The sequence below is a fragment of the Anopheles ziemanni genome, chromosome 2, assembly GCF_943734765.1.
Source record: "Anopheles ziemanni chromosome 2, idAnoZiCoDA_A2_x.2, whole genome shotgun sequence".
Lineage (NCBI taxonomy): Eukaryota > Metazoa > Arthropoda > Insecta > Diptera > Culicidae > Anopheles > Anopheles ziemanni.
The window spans coordinates 87,643,613-87,659,097 of NC_080705.1; the positions used below are offsets into that span (position 1 = coordinate 87,643,613).

The window sequence follows — 15,485 nt, forward strand, 5'->3', positions numbered from 1 at the left end:
TTTTTTGTACATTTTATTTAAAAAAAATGTTTTGGTAAAGGTAGAAAAGTTTGACTAAGAATCATCCAAATTTTATCTATTTAAAATTTAGAGTTGTCGTCGGCTTGAACATTCATACGAACTTTGAGTTTATAAATGAGCATACGATTTTTGTTGAAATCCATTCAAAACCAACCAAGCCACTTAATTAAAAATATAAGACATTTTTTGTTGATATAAAATTTCCTAAATCTAATATTTGAACGTTTCAAACTATGTTTGTACTAGTTTGTGTAGCCATCAAATCAGAAGAATCTTCTGTGAAAAAGAACTTATAGAAAAGAAAAGAAGTTACATATATAAAGTCACAGCTCATATCAGAGGAGAAAAACTCTATCTAATTTGCCTAACAACCATTCCCCCTTAGAATTAAAAATAAATTGCAGCACGTGGGAACCGTAAGTGATAACCGCACTTCACTTAAAAAGGACCGAAAATACGGGAGGACTATGCGCTTATCGCTTACGCACACGGCGGATGTGATAGCGCAGGTTTTCTGAATTGTCTATTGTTTTCTTTTTGACGGGTCTAAATATAGAAATTGCTGCGAAAATCTTGATCGTTCGACGTATAATCCTCTTGTTGTTGGGAGATGCTGGATCGCAATATTTTTCTCCAGATATAACTGCCCTCGTTATCTGACAGCCAGTCAGAGGTGGAGGTGAAAGTATTGGGACATTTTAACAGCGCAAGGTCGGGTTTCAAACAGCTTATCGGGGATTATTCGAAGAATCTTTATCAATGTGTCGAAATGTAGATCGTAAAATGAGCGGGCACATTTTTCATCACCCGTCTGCTAGCGTTTCCCCATTTCAGGAGTTTCGTCTATCATTACCGGTGGAAGTACCAGATTAAATCGCTATAAAATTCAACCTAACCGGCACTGTTTACATGACTCATCGTTACAATGTTTTTCTATTCCTTTACCATGTGCGCAGCCCCTACAGCTGAGAGCCGTATCTAGTCCGTCACTGTCGGAGGCTCCTATCGAGACGGCCGGAACTGGTGGCAGGAGTAACGATGGTCACGGTCAGCAGTTGAACGGCGGAGCCAACGCCGGCGTCGTCAACGTGGCCACCGTCAATTCCACCGTACGCCAGAACCACCCGGCACAACAAAAAACCGGTGGCCATACCAAAGCATCTCACCATCCCGTGCAAGGTAGGTTCAACTTTCGTGCGGAATACATTTGACCAATAGAAACGCGTAACGAACACACTGTGTCTTTTACTTGTATACTCTTTAGCGTCCGAAAGTGTGCTGCAAAAATTCCGCAAGACGTTCTCGCACTTCAAGACATCCAAAACTAACGCCCAGCAGCAGCAGCAGCAGTCGGCAGGAGTAGTGAACCAACACCTTACGGTATCCACGGAACTGTCAAACGGAAGCACGACGATGAGCGTGGAGGACAAACTGCACCAACAGCAACACTCGGGTCATCAGCAGCAGCAGCAGCCGCAGCAGCAAACAACACACCATCATCGTTTTGGGCCGCTGATCTGGCGCTCGAGCAAGGAACGCCGAAAGACCAAGTCCCACCGGAGGGACAAATGCAACAGCGGTGACTCCGGCATCCAGGTCGAGCTTGACAACGACGCGGACCAGCATCTGCTCCTGCAGCAGCTACACCCGCTCGAGAACCATCCCGAGGGAGTTTCCCCCGGCCGCAATGGGGTAAGCGTTGGTGTATGTTTTTGGTTGGGGCGGGTCGCTGTCAATGAACGTGTTATTAATACGTGAAAATTCTTCTCTTACCCCCAGGACGCATCCCACAATCAGCAGTACTCACCCTCCGGAGTGCCGGTGCGGAGAGCCAACTCGGCCAAAGTGTCCACCAGCAGCTCGGCCAGCATTAGCTCGTCCATTCTCAGGCACAAACTATCACTCAAGAGCAAGGACAAGGAGAACGTGGGAAACATATCGCGGCTGAGTGGGAAATCGCTGAGCCAACCTTCGGGGCTGGACTGTATCGTGGGCACGACGCCGTCGGGTGACCGTGACGTCGATGGTCGACGACGGAGGAGAAGGCAGCATACGCGCACCTCGACCACCGTACCGACCGAGCTGGATCTCAGTGATAGCGAGAGCATCTCATCGCACCCGGATGACGAAGAGGAGGAACATCTGGTGATGACCTGTGCCAGAGGGGATGGAGCGGACGACCGGTTACTCGTCGAGCCGCTGTTTGCCGAGGTGCTGTTCTCATTTCAACCGGGCGGCCCGCAAGAGCTCGGGCTCGAGAAGGGTGCCCTGGTGGAGGTGCTGAAGCGGGAAGCGGGTCCCTGGTGGTGGGGACGGGTGAAGTGCGACGCGATCGTAGCGACGGGCAAAGGTGGTGGTGGTGACCACAGCAGCAAGTCAGCCGAGTGCGGTTGGTTTCCCAAAGACTTCGTGAAGATCCTTCCGACCTACGCCAAACAGAAGCAGATCATCATCATTAACGACGAAAGCAGTAAGCATCCGCCGCAACACCAGCATGGTGGAGAGACGACCGCCGTGAACGAGGATGATGATGGTGGAAGTAGTGCTTCCACGTTGATCGAAGGTGGCTGTGATAGTCGACTGGTGGGGACGTGTGATGCGTCCGTGGTAGGAGGCCAGCAGGAGGGAGGCGCCGCTAGTCAAGACCTAACGAAGGAGAATATCATCAAGGAGCTTCTCGAAACAGAAATCAACTACGTGAAACTGCTCAATTCGCTGTGTATGGGGTAAGGGATATGCGACAGGACTAGATGGACGAACGGTGCTATAGCCTTCCCTCTTTGCAGTTTCATCAAACCATTGCGCGAGCGGGAAGACGTCTTTTCGGTGGAAAGTGTAAACCTAATATTTTCCAACTTGGAGAAGATCTGGCGATTCCAGCAAACGTTTCTCGACGCCCTGCGGCTCGCCGTGCCAAGCAATCGAATTGGTGAAGTGTTCCTGGAATATGTAAGTGTCGAAGTCCTTTCGAGACCTTGAATTATTTCCTTATTGTTGTAGGAAAGCTTTGCTTAAAGTGCTTGCTTCTAATTCGACTCTGTTGTATCACGATTTCCTTACAGCAATCCGCGTTTATGGTGTACTCTTCCTACTGCAACTCCTACCCCAGAGCCCTGATGGAGTTGGAAAACTATGCCAACAATAAGGAAGCTAATCAAATATTGGAAAAGTAAGTGTTTGCTCAGCAAACCCCAATGCTTCTAACGGTCGATGCTAATGACTCTTTTCTTGCCCCCATTCCCTCCCCACTTCCAGTTGTCGCGTGGCGGAGAACCTACCGGAGTTGCCACTGTCGGCGCACCTGTTGGCACCGATCCAGCGGATATGTCGCTACCCGCTGCACCTGAGCGAACTAGTCAAACACTCGCTGACCCGAAAGGAGCTGCTGCCGACGCTGAACCTGCGCAAGTGCACCAAATCCGAGCTGGAAACGATGGACTGCCGGGAGGTGTTCGAGATGGCCCTCTCGGCGATGCGCCGCGTGACGGAGATGGTGAACGAAGGTATGTAGTGTCATCATGTGCATGTTTAGCAAAGGAAAAAAACGATGTCCTCTCCATCTGTCACACAGTAAACTAGAGATTTTATTTTCCTAACCGCGCCATTATGTAACTGCATGCTCTACCGATTTTACGTTCCTTGATTTGCTGCGCTTTGCTTCATCCTCGCACCGGTTTGGTTCAGTGATGGTATATTCTGGATGCGCTTTCCCGTACCGTTTCGGTCTCTATCTTATCCTTGCCGTCAGCCATCGATCGGCTCACGGTCGTGATGGTCGTAATTTTCGTACGTTTATATCGCGTTGAGACCGGAATGTACCGTGCTGGTTTTCCTTCGCTATCCTGTTCGCGTTTCCCGAACGTCGCCGATGCATCGTTGACGCCGGATTTCTTCGCCTTTGTTGTCCGGCCGCTAGTGGTAGCATGCTCCCGGGAGTTACTGGAACTGGCGGAATTTGAGTTTTGCTCCAAATTTTCTTTCTTCACACGCTTTACCATCTTGAATCTCCGGTTCTGTTTTATGCAGTCCAAGACGACGTGTCAATTAACAAATGTCTACTAGGATCTCTTTGCCGGGCATTATCCCTGTTGTTTCGTACCTCTTGCGTTTTTGTTTTGCTATCTCTTTCTTACGTTTGCTTTCCGTTTCGTTTCTACGCCTACTTGATTGGCACACGTTCGCAGGTAAACGGCACAGCGAGTATTTGTCGCGCGTCCAGGCACGGTTCGAAAACTTCCAGGGTCCCTCGATCAACGTGCACAGCACGCGCCTGTTCCTGCAGACCGACGCTATCCGCATGTCGCCCAACCTCTGGAACAACACGTACACGTTGTTCCTGTTCGACCGCCAGCTGATCTACTGCAAAAAGGATCTGCTCAAGCGCACCAACTACATCTACAAGGGGCGCATCTTCCTGGACAACTGCCGCATCCTGAATCTGCCGGATGGCAAGATGTTCGGCGTCACGCTTAAGAACGCCCTCCGGCTGTACTGCGACACGCGCAACAAGTGGTTCGACTTTTGCTTCCGCAGCAGCAGCAGCAAGCTGCGGTTTCTCAACACGCTCTCGTCCGAGCGGCAGTTCTGTGGCGAAAGTTTGTTCGTGTCCGAGCTGGACGGTGGCAGCGGGGCGGCCTCCTGCTTTGACGACGATAATCTGTCCGATCGCGAGTACTTCCCGTACGTGGACGACAGCAAAGAGCTGGAGGGTGGTGGGGACCAAGGCCTGTACGACCAGGTGGATTCGGCGAGCAGCGTTTACCGTGCGTCTGTCGCCAGCAGCAACTCATCGTCCGTTGGTTCGGTCTACGCAAAAGAATCTCTCTGCAAATCCACCCCTCCGATGATGCCACCGATGGTTGTGCCGATGGGTGGCGCCGGTGGGAACACTCTTCCGAAAAAGTCTCGAAAGATGCCCAAGGAGCAGCAGCAGCAGCAACATCAGCAGGTGCTTGCTGCGACGACAGACTACGGTTCAAATTCACTCGGGCGCCGTAAGCTTGGCAATTGGTTCCGCAAGGCAAAGAGCACCAACAGTACGCCCTCCCAGAGTCCCACCCACCATCCGATGGCCATGTCGCTCGCAGCCATCGGCAGCAGTAATAACAATCACTCCGACAGCTCGTCCCAGAGCAGCCTGGTTGGGTCGCAGCAGCGGACGCTGTCCACGCTCGGAAGCAACAGTGCCCTACCCTCGGGGACAGGCATCATCGCCGGTGTCGGCAAAGGTAAACCGTTAAACTCTGACCAAAATCATCCGGCTTCCGTGGTGGAAGCTCCACAATCTCAGTCTCTCCCAACCACCGCAACTTCGGTGGCCACCACTTCCTGAGGGTACGAGAGTACCCTGCTCTAGACAGCTTTCTGCTAGTCGCCTGCCAAGAACCACAATCATCCTGATCATCACCCCACCACCTTCATCATTATCCTGCACATCATCGAGCATAATGGCGCAGTAGTGGAGTTGTGTCCATCCTCTCATGGACTCATCCTTCAGCCACCATCAACATTTGCAGCTACGACGAGGCCGTCACCACATAGTCTTTTCCACTTGCCATTAACCCGTGCCGTGCAAGTGCCGCACGTGCACGTTCCACCAATCGAACAAACTCGTAATCTCGTACCATCATTCGACCTGACGTGTGGGGCGCGTTCGCCTCTGTTAATATTACACTATTGTTATTATAAGTTCTTACCTTGTACTATCACCTATCGCCTAGGATGTTGTAATATCTCTCGTTTCGTCTCTCTCTATCTATAGTGCGCATCTTTACTAGCAGTAGTATTAAGCTTTCCTTGTTGTTTGTTATAAGTTTGCTAGTACGTCCCATTGCTTGGGACGTTGTCTTTCTTCCTTCGAAAAAAGTGCGAGCGACTGGTTAAAAACGAAAACATCACCAAACACAATTCTCTGCTCTTTTACGAATCCTTTCTACCTCGCGCCTGAGATTAACCGAGTCACATTTTGCCACCGAACCAATGAACGCACAGCCATCACAGTGTGCTGCGTCCGATAGAAACTAAAGGAAACGAACTGGACGAAGAAAGCGTGTTACTATAGTAACCGAGCGGTTGTATAGAGTAAATATAGTAGATTGTATCGTTATCAGCAAGGGTAGCAACCGACCAGGAACAAACAAAAAGACTAAAGCTTGTGTGTAACCAGTTGTTGTTGTAAGGAATTATGCGGTACGATTTTACATTAAATTATTCGGCTGCGAGATAGAAGAGAAAAACTCATCCCTGTCCCTCACCTGTCCCAACCCCCTCCGAACTTAGTTTTATAATTTTATTAAGCCTTATCAGAAACAAGCAATAAATCCTTAATATGCTTACAGTAAACGTTGTAGAGTTATTGTTTCTATTTATTTATCAGCGTTTCTTATGGAAATATTCTTATTACTTTGTTATTACTTATGCATGCCTTACATATTACCTATTACTTGGAATTCGATAAAGTTTAGTAAAAGTAGTTAACGCTTTTCTTTCTAAATTTCTCGCTAAATCCCGAAGCTACACGAAAGTAATTCCTCTAGCCAAATCAAAAGCATTCCTTTTTTTAACGTTGCAAAACCCTGCTCATTTCTTCTTGTTACAGATGAGGACAATGATGTGCTGTTGTTCTAAATCTGCAACTGCCGCACAAGGGTGTGGTGCGTTTTGTGCAGTGGAAAGCCTGCGCCAACCCCATCTCCACCGTATATCGAACTCGCTTCGTTTACGTTAAAACACATGTTTGGGATTGGCTCTCTTGGAAGGGACAATGTTTCGCCCCCGAAAAAATGATTGAACATGGAGAGAGAAACAAAAAACTCACGCACAAAAACATTATCACACGATAACCATTGGGCTGGTGTGTTTGATTTTATTTTCCCTCTTCCTCCTGCAGACAGTAAAATCGAAATTGCCAACGGTTGGAGTAACCCATACTTAAAATAATTATAACACATTGTGAACATTTAGCAATTTTGCTTAACTAAAACCAAATTACAAATAGATACCACAACCCCAAAAACTGCTGCCAACGAGCCAAAGAGAGCCATTAGCTGCAACTATAAGGTGTTCAATGAGGAGGAGCAAAAGAAAAAGCAGTGAAAAAAACTGCAAACACGTGGCAAATGCGAGGGGGAGGGCTTTTTTGGAGCCATTCGTCGTCAATTATTGTTTAGTAACTGTTGGTTGTCGCATAAAACTCACGAATGTGTTGCTTCGCTTCATCCAGACTGCAATAGAGTGTAAGTTGTTTTCACAGGTTTCATGCCCTTTAAGGGAGCACCGGGTTTTGTGTTTTGTGTTAAAGTTCATGCTGACACATGGCAAAACAAACAAACAAAAAACACGTGGTCATATAGGTTGCATTTATTTCCTTCCCGGTCGGTAAAACTTAACGTACGGCCAAATCGTTAGAATAAACACTTAGTTGCAAAAAAGCAAAGAAAGCAATCAAAAACATAAGTTTCTACTAACGGCTTCTACTAGAGAGATAGAGATGATGGAATGAAATGAAACGCTTAGCGATAAAAACCATCGCTTGTCGAGATCGATTTTAAACCGTTTAGAAACGAAACGTTATTGAAAACCAATAACACTTAGAGTATATTAAAATATTAACAAACAAAAACATGGGCAAACTAAATGAAAAATTTCTGGACTGAATGGAGGATTTGGTACTTGGATGTTTTAAGCAAACACAACGGAAAAGTCAACGGAACTGATCACGGGGGAGGCGGATTCCGTTTTCGAAAAGAAACGGCCGATGCCGCCATTTAAACGCAGAGCAATCTCACAACAAGGTCCTACCACGTGGTGTGTTTAAACAGTAGCATTTAGGTATCCTGGCTGCCACAAGCCGCTTCCTGGCCGATCTCCGTGTTCTGATGCCGAAATGCGCTTGTCACCGTAGAGCGGTTTCGGTTTCCCAGCATCCATTCTTTCTTTCCCTTCCTACCTAGGGTTACCACCCAGCAGGAGTATGTATTAAATCGTAAAACTGTATGTTGTTCGTAGTTGCGTAGAAAGTTTACCCACACGCCCCCCCAAAGTTAAACGTTGCGTATAGTTCTTTCCACTAATAAATATACAACTATATATATATTGTACGTCCTACATAGTATTTGCGCTTCCAAACCATCGCCACCGCCCCAGCGGCGGCCATTACTGGCGATCTCAGAAGACTCTCAGACTCAGAGAAACGTTACGACTAGTGGGGAGATGAGCGGACGCTCCTACAGACATTACAGGGTTATTTTAGAAAAAAAAGCGGAATCGAAACGATTATTGAACACGCGTGAAAAGGTAAGCTTTTCCACGAAAAAAAAGACCGGATGTGCCCGTGTGCGATAGTGTTTACTGGAGGGAAGGGTGGTTGGCCAGCGGAATGTAAACTGGCACGGGGAAGCCAATTTTCTTCTCCACTACTTCCGTTTTTCTCGCTGTACACCTGTGTTTCGTCTACTCAAGGGGCGGAATATGTTTGGAACCTGGTAGAGTGCTTAACTATTATTATTACTTCGGGCGTGCGGACAGAAGGAGGATATACATTAAGAAAAGTACTTAAAAATAGCATACACTTTTAGCGTTAGTCGGTATATTTGAGTAACAAACCACAAACGGAAATGCTGAACAACAACAATTGGATTATTCGTGTACCGTTGTTTCTACCTTTTACACATCTATTGTGTAGTTTTAATACACTGAACGAAACTAAACTAACAAAGGGAAAGGGGAGGTCGAGGATTCAATTAAACATAAAACAAAAAACATAAATAACTTATAACGAGCAAGGAGTAGCCGGAAGTAACATATGCAACAACTAAAACATTTACACTGCATTTGCATTTGTTTTGCGTTTGAGTTCACTTTTCCGCAATTTGAAACAAAACGTGACCAAATCGAACCAATTCTAAATGCTTAATACAAACGGATACACGAAGAGGGCGAGATACTATTTAATCACTGCAAAATGGTGAATGCAGAAAACACACCACACACACACACACACAAATAACGAGCAATCATCAGATCCCGTATATAAATGGCTCCCAAAAAATTTGATCGGATCTGTTAGGGTTTACGACCACTGAACTTTTCTAGTGAAACTTCCTCTCCTGTAAGTAGAGCGTTTCGATGCTGGAAAACTCCCTTAATCCCCATCCCATTGAACACCCGTTTGCACCGAAACTAACAAGAAATAGCACAAATGCAAGACAAATTGTTGTTTGCACGGAACATATCGTTGTTTTGAAGATAAGAAGGAGGAAGTGAAAAATGTAGAACCATCACATGGGCCATTGGTTGGGCTTTAGTTGGGTGTTTAATTTTCCAAGTTCGCCATCAACCCACTTGTTTGATAAGGTTTTCCATTTCCAACGCTCTTTGTTAACTAAACCTGTGCAAGCAATTCGTTATCCAAGTAGGCAGGTGGCAACGATTTTCCCGAAATAGGAAACGTATTGAATTTAAAGGACAACCCTTCAACTTGTAGCAGGCTTCGGTGTAGGGCTCCTAAACCATGTTGATTTGTTAAGCGGCACAAAATTTGAAAAATTGGTTACAAATCCGAGAGAAAAATGTGTGAATTCTAATCACGAGAGAAGTGGTGAAAGTTCATTGATATTGCTATGTTTCCAAACGACACTGTTACATTGGGAAGACTAATAAAGGAATTCAATAAATGAGAGATAAGTATGTTTTATTGTTCGTATCGTTTTCTAATTTGTCCTCGGCGTGATGAGGTCGCATCCGCCGTATGGTAAGTCTAGCATTTAAATGCAGCACAGAGCCGTTCCCTGTGCATCTACTGGACCTTCTTTTCGTTTCCGGAACCACCCTTGCCCTGCTTAACGCCATCGTCCTTGAAGTGAAGGAACAGGAAGGAGAACAGGAACATACCGACGACCATCGAGAAGGCGCTGGCGTAGTACGGATAGGCGCTTGGAATGAAGCGCTCGTACTGCGTGTGTGTAAGCGGACGCACGGACACCTGCGTCGTGGAGTACAGATGCGTGTACCCGGTTCGGTCGTAGTTCACCTTAAACTGGTACACACCGTACACGTCCGGAATGAGGAACCGAGCCTCGTAGCGACCACCTCCAACGGGTTTAAGCGTAGTACGGACGAACGGATCGATGCGCACGAACTCCAGCTGAACGTCGGAAGCCTCGAACGCCTTCCACTGGCCATTGCCGGTACGGGTTTCGATCTCGATCGTGTACACAACGGGCTCGGTGACGGTGTAGGCCGACGGTGGTTGAGATTCTCCGTCCTTGTGGTGACTGACCGAGCGCACCCGGATGACGCCGTTCTCCCCAAACACCCATTTGCTGATGGCGGTTGCTACATCCTGATTACCCGACCGAACGGCCTTCTTTCCTGGCTCATCCTGGGCGCGCTGCACCGTGGACAGGAACGCCTCGTCGGAGAAGAAGTACAGCGAACCGGAGAATACGACACGGGCATTGTTGCGGGCCTGCAGGGCAGCTATCAGCAGCGTTCCCTTGCCAACAGCATGCGGGTACTCCTTGATGGGAGCATCGGGGACGTAGCTGTAGGCGGTACTGTCTGCCGTCAGCAGCTGCAACACGAGAGGGTTTTCACGGTCCGCCAACAGGCCGGTTCCGCGGTACAGCAGAGGAGCCACCGACGACCGGCTTCCGACGATGATGTTCGAATCGATCAGGTTTTCCGGCGAGGCAACGATGGTCGTATGATCGCCACCATCGGACACGTCATAGTTCAAGTGATCGATAACAGCCGCATTCTCCTCGTCCACCTCGAACCCGCACTCGGAGGCCAACTCGCGGAGGGCGTCTCCTGACGTGGTGCTACCGGCGACCAGCACATTACCGCCGTTATCGATGAACTCCGTTATGGCCTCCACGCTCAGTGAACCGCCGAATTCTTCGACCGACGGGGCAAACACGATGAGGTGGCGGTACAGGAATTCGCCATACTTCGATAACACGAGACTGGAGTCATCCGCTAGCTTGTAGGTGAGTTTGTAGCCACGTTCTTGTAGACTTTTGAAGAATAAGGAATGTGTTTCACGGATGGCCAAATTGTCCAGCAGGACCAACGTCTCGCCGGGCTCCGCCACCGCAGCAGCGGGGGCGAGGAAAAGAACCGACAGGATTGCAATCCCGGCTAATCCAACAAGCTTGCAAGCCGACATTTTGCTAAATGTTCCACTTGTTTGACGATGACGTTGATTGACGATTTGACATTTAAAATGATGAAATCCACGGTTCGTTCCTCTACTGAGAATCACATTGATTGTTCTAAATGTGCCTTATATGTTGTACTAACTTTTACCTTTTGCGCTGTCGGCATTAAACTTGCAAAAATATTTGTTTTTATTAAGAACCATTTAAAAACTACATTGTTGATGGATTACGTTTACCATTTTTTTAATTTACACAAGTGGGTTCGGAAAGTTCCAGGCGCAGGAACAATTGTCAAATTTGTATGTCACACCTCTAACTCACGTGTCCAATCGAAGAGCGAGAGCGAACTATGCAGATAGAGCGAGAGAAGCATAAACTAACACAGCAGCTCATGCAACTGTCAAAATATTGTCAGTGAAAGATACAAAATAAAATCTTCAATGTACGCTACCATCGAGCTGACGGAGAAAATTCTTTTTCTTAGTGGTAAACAAGATGTTCTTTGCGCCTATTTTCGGTTTACACACTTGCCAACAACCCGTAGCATTGTGGAGAATGTGAATAATTTCAGCGCCGTGCGCGGAATGTGTAGTTTTTCGCAACAGTTTCACTTCCGTTCCACTTCCGTACCAGACAATGGTTCGGCGAATAGTCTGGAGGCGAAAAGCAACACAAAATACCTTTGCAGACCTGTGCGACGGTTTTCCCTCGAACGCGCAGGGTTTACGGAGGAGGAAATTGGAAAGTACCGATCGTTTCCGCCTTCGCATTCGATCGGGTTTTCCTCGTACACCCTGCGCCAGTAGTAGTGGCCGGAAAACAGTTGGCCAACTCAGAGCTCCCGTTCGTAGCGAAAAAACCCAGTTCACAGTGTTACAAGTGCATGTAGAAAAACTGGAATTTCAACATCCCAATGCCATTCGTTTCGCTTGGTTGTTCTCTTCGCCGGAAGAAGAATAACCACCCGTGAAAACTGCTGATTAAATTTGTCCTCGCGTGTCCTTCCCACTGCAGGTTACTTAAGTTTATTTTCTACGGCATCCCTTCCATCATCCACCCGGTACAATTCCCGGATCAAAGCGGCAACCGAGCATAGCGAAAGTCGTCGATCGCCGGCAGCAAAGCGGAGGGATACGGTGCACGGTGTATGGTGTTGCTCGCTGGCGACAGAACGGCTATCATGTTCACGGAGAAACTGTTCGGCAATCTCGGCATGGATATGATAGCGAGCAACGATTCGGAGGAATCGGCGGAAAAGCTAGCCGGCGGAATGCCCATGGCGGTTAGTGTAAGTACCGGGGTATCTCCAAGGTACCGGAAAAAGCAAGCGAACGGATCCTTATGACCTCTTGTTTCCTAGAAATATCAGACGGTGATAACGGATCTCGGGAAATCTCTGCTGCAGGCGGCACGCTGGGGCAACACGGATAAGGTGCACGAATTGATGAGCCGGGGAGCACCATTTTCGGCCGATTGGGTAAGCAACCGTCGCGCTACCATGCTTTCCTTCTTCCCCACCGTGCTAATGTATGTTTTATGTTTTTTAGCTTGGCACAACACCGCTTCATTTGGCTGCGCGGTTTAACCACCTCGAAACGTGCAAGGTTTTGTTGAGAGCCGGCATCAGCAAAGACTCCAAAACGAAGGTGGATAGGACGCCACTGCATCTAGCCGTGTACCATGGGCACGTCGAGGTGGTGGAGCTACTTTTAAGTAACAAATGTGAAGTCGATGCGAGAGATATGGTACATAGACGTCCGCAATCCAAACCGGTAGCACATTGTTACTGACAAATGCTTGCTATTACCATTTTTCATTTTAGTTGAAAATGACCGCGCTTCACTGGGCGGTGGAAAAGCAACAAAGGAAGATCGTAGAAATGCTACTGCAGCATGGAGCCGATCCGAACGTTGTGTCCAAGTTTGGCAAGACCCCGATTCAGATAGCGACGGATACGGGCCAGACGGAGGTCTTGCGATTATTGCAGCTTGCGAATCAGATGCGTACGACAAACAGCGAACAGGTAGGGGTAAGGGAATTATTATGATCTTTGCAAACAAACTACTCTACTCACGACATCTGCTGTGCCATTTTAGGTACAAGAGGCCACCGATAGTTTGATGTACGAACTGAAGCAGCATAAAGAACGCCACCTGGGAACGCAAACGTCCACCTCCGGGGGTGAGCACATACACGTGGACGATGATAATATCACGATGGACCTGAGTAACGACGATAGCATATCGAGCGGGATGCACCGGCTCGCCGACGACTCCGCGCACGATATGGATCATCTGATCGAGAAGGAGGACAGCCTTAGTGATGCCATAACGAACCTGGAGCAGAGCACCGAGACGGATCCGAAAAATCTCGACTCTTCCACGTTGCAGATGCTGAAGGAGCACGGTATCGCACTGATGCCTTCGGACGACACCGGTAGCCTTATCACGTCGGCCATCAAAAGCGGTCGGAAAATTGTGCTCTCGGAGGCGGGTAAGTTTGCGCTAAAGGAAACGAGAGTTCTTCAAAGCCAGGCGTCTACGACGGCGCAGTTGCAGCAGCCACAACAACAGCAGCCGAGGCAAACGTTGCACACCGCTACGGTGGCGCACGCCGGTGGTGTCGTAACCTCCAAGCCGAAGACGATCAAAATCATCAAAAAACAATCCTCCGCTTCCTACGGTGTTGGCTTAGCTAATCAACAACACCAGCAGCAGCAGCAGCAGCAACAGCAACATCGGCAGCACGTGCAACATCATGTCCAGCAGACAGGTACGGGTACGACGGCGACGATCAAGACGAACAAGGTGATTAAAATTCTGTCGGCGGAAGAGTTCAAGCAGATCTGTGGCGGCGAGATGGGAAGTATTAAGAGATTACCTTCAACGGAACATCGGAAAACGGTAACCCCGACAACCGTACGGTAAGTGAAACGCTTGAAATATTTTTCATGATCTAGTTAGCTTGGAACTATTTTCTTATAGACCCATTGCATTCTTCTACATTTTTAGAGTGCCTATCGGCCATCGAACACATACGATAGGAATGCCCTCCGGTGCGAAACAGATCAACAAAGTCGTCATGAAAGCCGGCCATCGCATCCCCGTGACGTCGGGCGGCCTAAACGTTATCAGCGCGTCCGCCGGTAGCAATAGCAACAATAGTACAACCTCCGGAACCAGCGGTATAAGCATAGCGAACGGGCTGAGCACTGGCAGCAGTCAGAACCGACACATCATCACCTCGGCAGACGGTGTGAAGCGGTTGCGGACGGCCACCGGGATGGAGATAATCTCCTCGCTACCCACCAAGCTGCCGCAGGACACGGTCGTCTCGGTGGAATCGTCACCCCGGCTCATCTCCGGTCCCAGCCTCGGTGGGACGGTGCATCGCGTGACGACGCTGGGCGGTAACTCTAGTTCCTCTTCTCAGTCGGCCAGCAACGGAACCGTCGCTACGAGCCGGATGGTCGAGCTGCTCGAGCGCCAGATACTGGAGCAGAAAAAGCTCACCGAAGATCTGCGGAAACAGTTCGAACTGTCCCAAAAGCAGAACGAGGAGTACCGGGCGCGAGTAGACAAGCTGGAGAAGGAAGTGCAAAAGCTCAAGCAGAGTTCAAGCTTCATTGAAATAATCTAGAACTAACTGCGCCGTAGGTGGACTAGTGTGGAAAATCAGGAACCATGATATTTCCACCCCATCCGGCGCTCCAGAATATTTATTTAGCCCCTTCGGTATGGTTTTTGTCTTGCTTGCGGTTTTGTGGAAGAGTGATCTTTCCTCACCGAGGCAAATGGATACGCAACGCTGGTTGTGTACCGTATGGCGCTTCCTTGACACGACAATTTAGAATTACCGGCGGCCAATGCACAAACCACTGGTTCGTATTCAGGAGTGGAGTTCAAATGTTAAGAATTACTAACGATGGGCCAGAAAATGACCGTGCACTTCTGCTGCTGGACTGTGAAGGAAATACTTTCTATACCTGATGTTCCGCTCTCGCTCGCTCTTCGCTTCTCGGATTAGGATGCTTGCCTACTATGTTTATTTGTTCGTTAGCATACTTGGATATTCTGGCCGCAAGGATTTGTGTATGAGGTTTACCAAGAATGAAACTGGCATTTAAAATACGATTTAAAAAATCCAGATCATTCTGTTTTATGGCATTTCTTTACTTTCTATAAGTTACGACCGACAGTTATGCAGAATCTCCAGAGAACTTTCCATAGATCCATAAAAACCAATCTTATCATTTCTATTTGTCACAGTCGTACACATGCTCACTCTTCTCTACCTCTCGGT

General features: G+C 48.1%; 3 protein-coding genes across 3 annotated transcripts in view; 2 read left to right on the forward strand and 1 right to left on the reverse strand.

The window, feature by feature from the left end:
* The window catches only part of LOC131294650 (uncharacterized), a 42,145-nt gene extending 36,269 nt beyond the window's left edge, over nucleotides 1-5,876 (forward strand). The window contains exons 4-10 of the mRNA XM_058322694.1: nucleotides 978-1,200; nucleotides 1,286-1,713; nucleotides 1,801-2,747; nucleotides 2,808-2,970; nucleotides 3,084-3,190; nucleotides 3,277-3,524; nucleotides 4,206-5,876. Coding sequence (XP_058178677.1) covers nucleotides 978-1,200; nucleotides 1,286-1,713; nucleotides 1,801-2,747; nucleotides 2,808-2,970; nucleotides 3,084-3,190; nucleotides 3,277-3,524; nucleotides 4,206-5,353 — 3,264 coding nt within the window. The 3' untranslated portion in view covers nucleotides 5,354-5,876. The remainder of the gene's footprint in view (nucleotides 1-977; nucleotides 1,201-1,285; nucleotides 1,714-1,800; nucleotides 2,748-2,807; nucleotides 2,971-3,083; nucleotides 3,191-3,276; nucleotides 3,525-4,205) is intronic.
* Nucleotides 5,877-9,701: 3,825 nt separating this feature from the next.
* Nucleotides 9,702-11,193, reverse strand: LOC131283776 (dolichyl-diphosphooligosaccharide--protein glycosyltransferase 48 kDa subunit). Its single transcript, XM_058312795.1, has one exon. It carries the CDS (start codon nucleotides 11,189-11,191, stop codon nucleotides 9,818-9,820), a length of 1,374 nt encoding a protein of 457 aa, XP_058168778.1. The 5' UTR covers nucleotides 11,192-11,193; the 3' UTR covers nucleotides 9,702-9,817.
* A 1,010-nt stretch (nucleotides 11,194-12,203) lies between these two features.
* On the forward strand, nucleotides 12,204-14,884 carry LOC131291372 (GA-binding protein subunit beta-2). The gene is made up of 7 exons (XM_058320576.1): nucleotides 12,204-12,483; nucleotides 12,544-12,660; nucleotides 12,731-12,928; nucleotides 13,006-13,206; nucleotides 13,280-13,786; nucleotides 13,820-14,106; nucleotides 14,195-14,884. The coding sequence occupies exons 1-7, from the start codon at nucleotides 12,331-12,333 to the stop codon at nucleotides 14,820-14,822; spliced, it is 2,091 nt and encodes a 696-aa protein (XP_058176559.1). The 5' UTR covers nucleotides 12,204-12,330; the 3' UTR covers nucleotides 14,823-14,884.
* The last annotated feature ends 601 nt before the right edge of the window (nucleotides 14,885-15,485 follow it).

What these genes read in the sequence shown, in the direction of transcription:
- LOC131291372 (XM_058320576.1), top strand. Translation starts at nt 12,331, where the DNA reads ATGGTGTTGCTCGCTGGCGACAGAACGGCTATCATGTTCACGGAGAAA. An exon ending in AAGTCGATGCGAGAGATATG is followed by an intron (nt 12,929 to 13,005) that starts GTACATAGACGT and finishes TTTTCATTTTAG; the next exon opens with TTGAAAATGACCGCGCTTCA. An exon ending in GTACGACAAACAGCGAACAG is followed by an intron (nt 13,207 to 13,279) that starts GTAGGGGTAAGG and finishes GTGCCATTTTAG; the next exon opens with GTACAAGAGGCCACCGATAG.
- LOC131283776 (XM_058312795.1), bottom strand. Translation starts at nt 11,191, where the DNA reads ATGTCGGCTTGCAAGCTTGTTGGATTAGCCGGGATTGCAATCCTGTCG.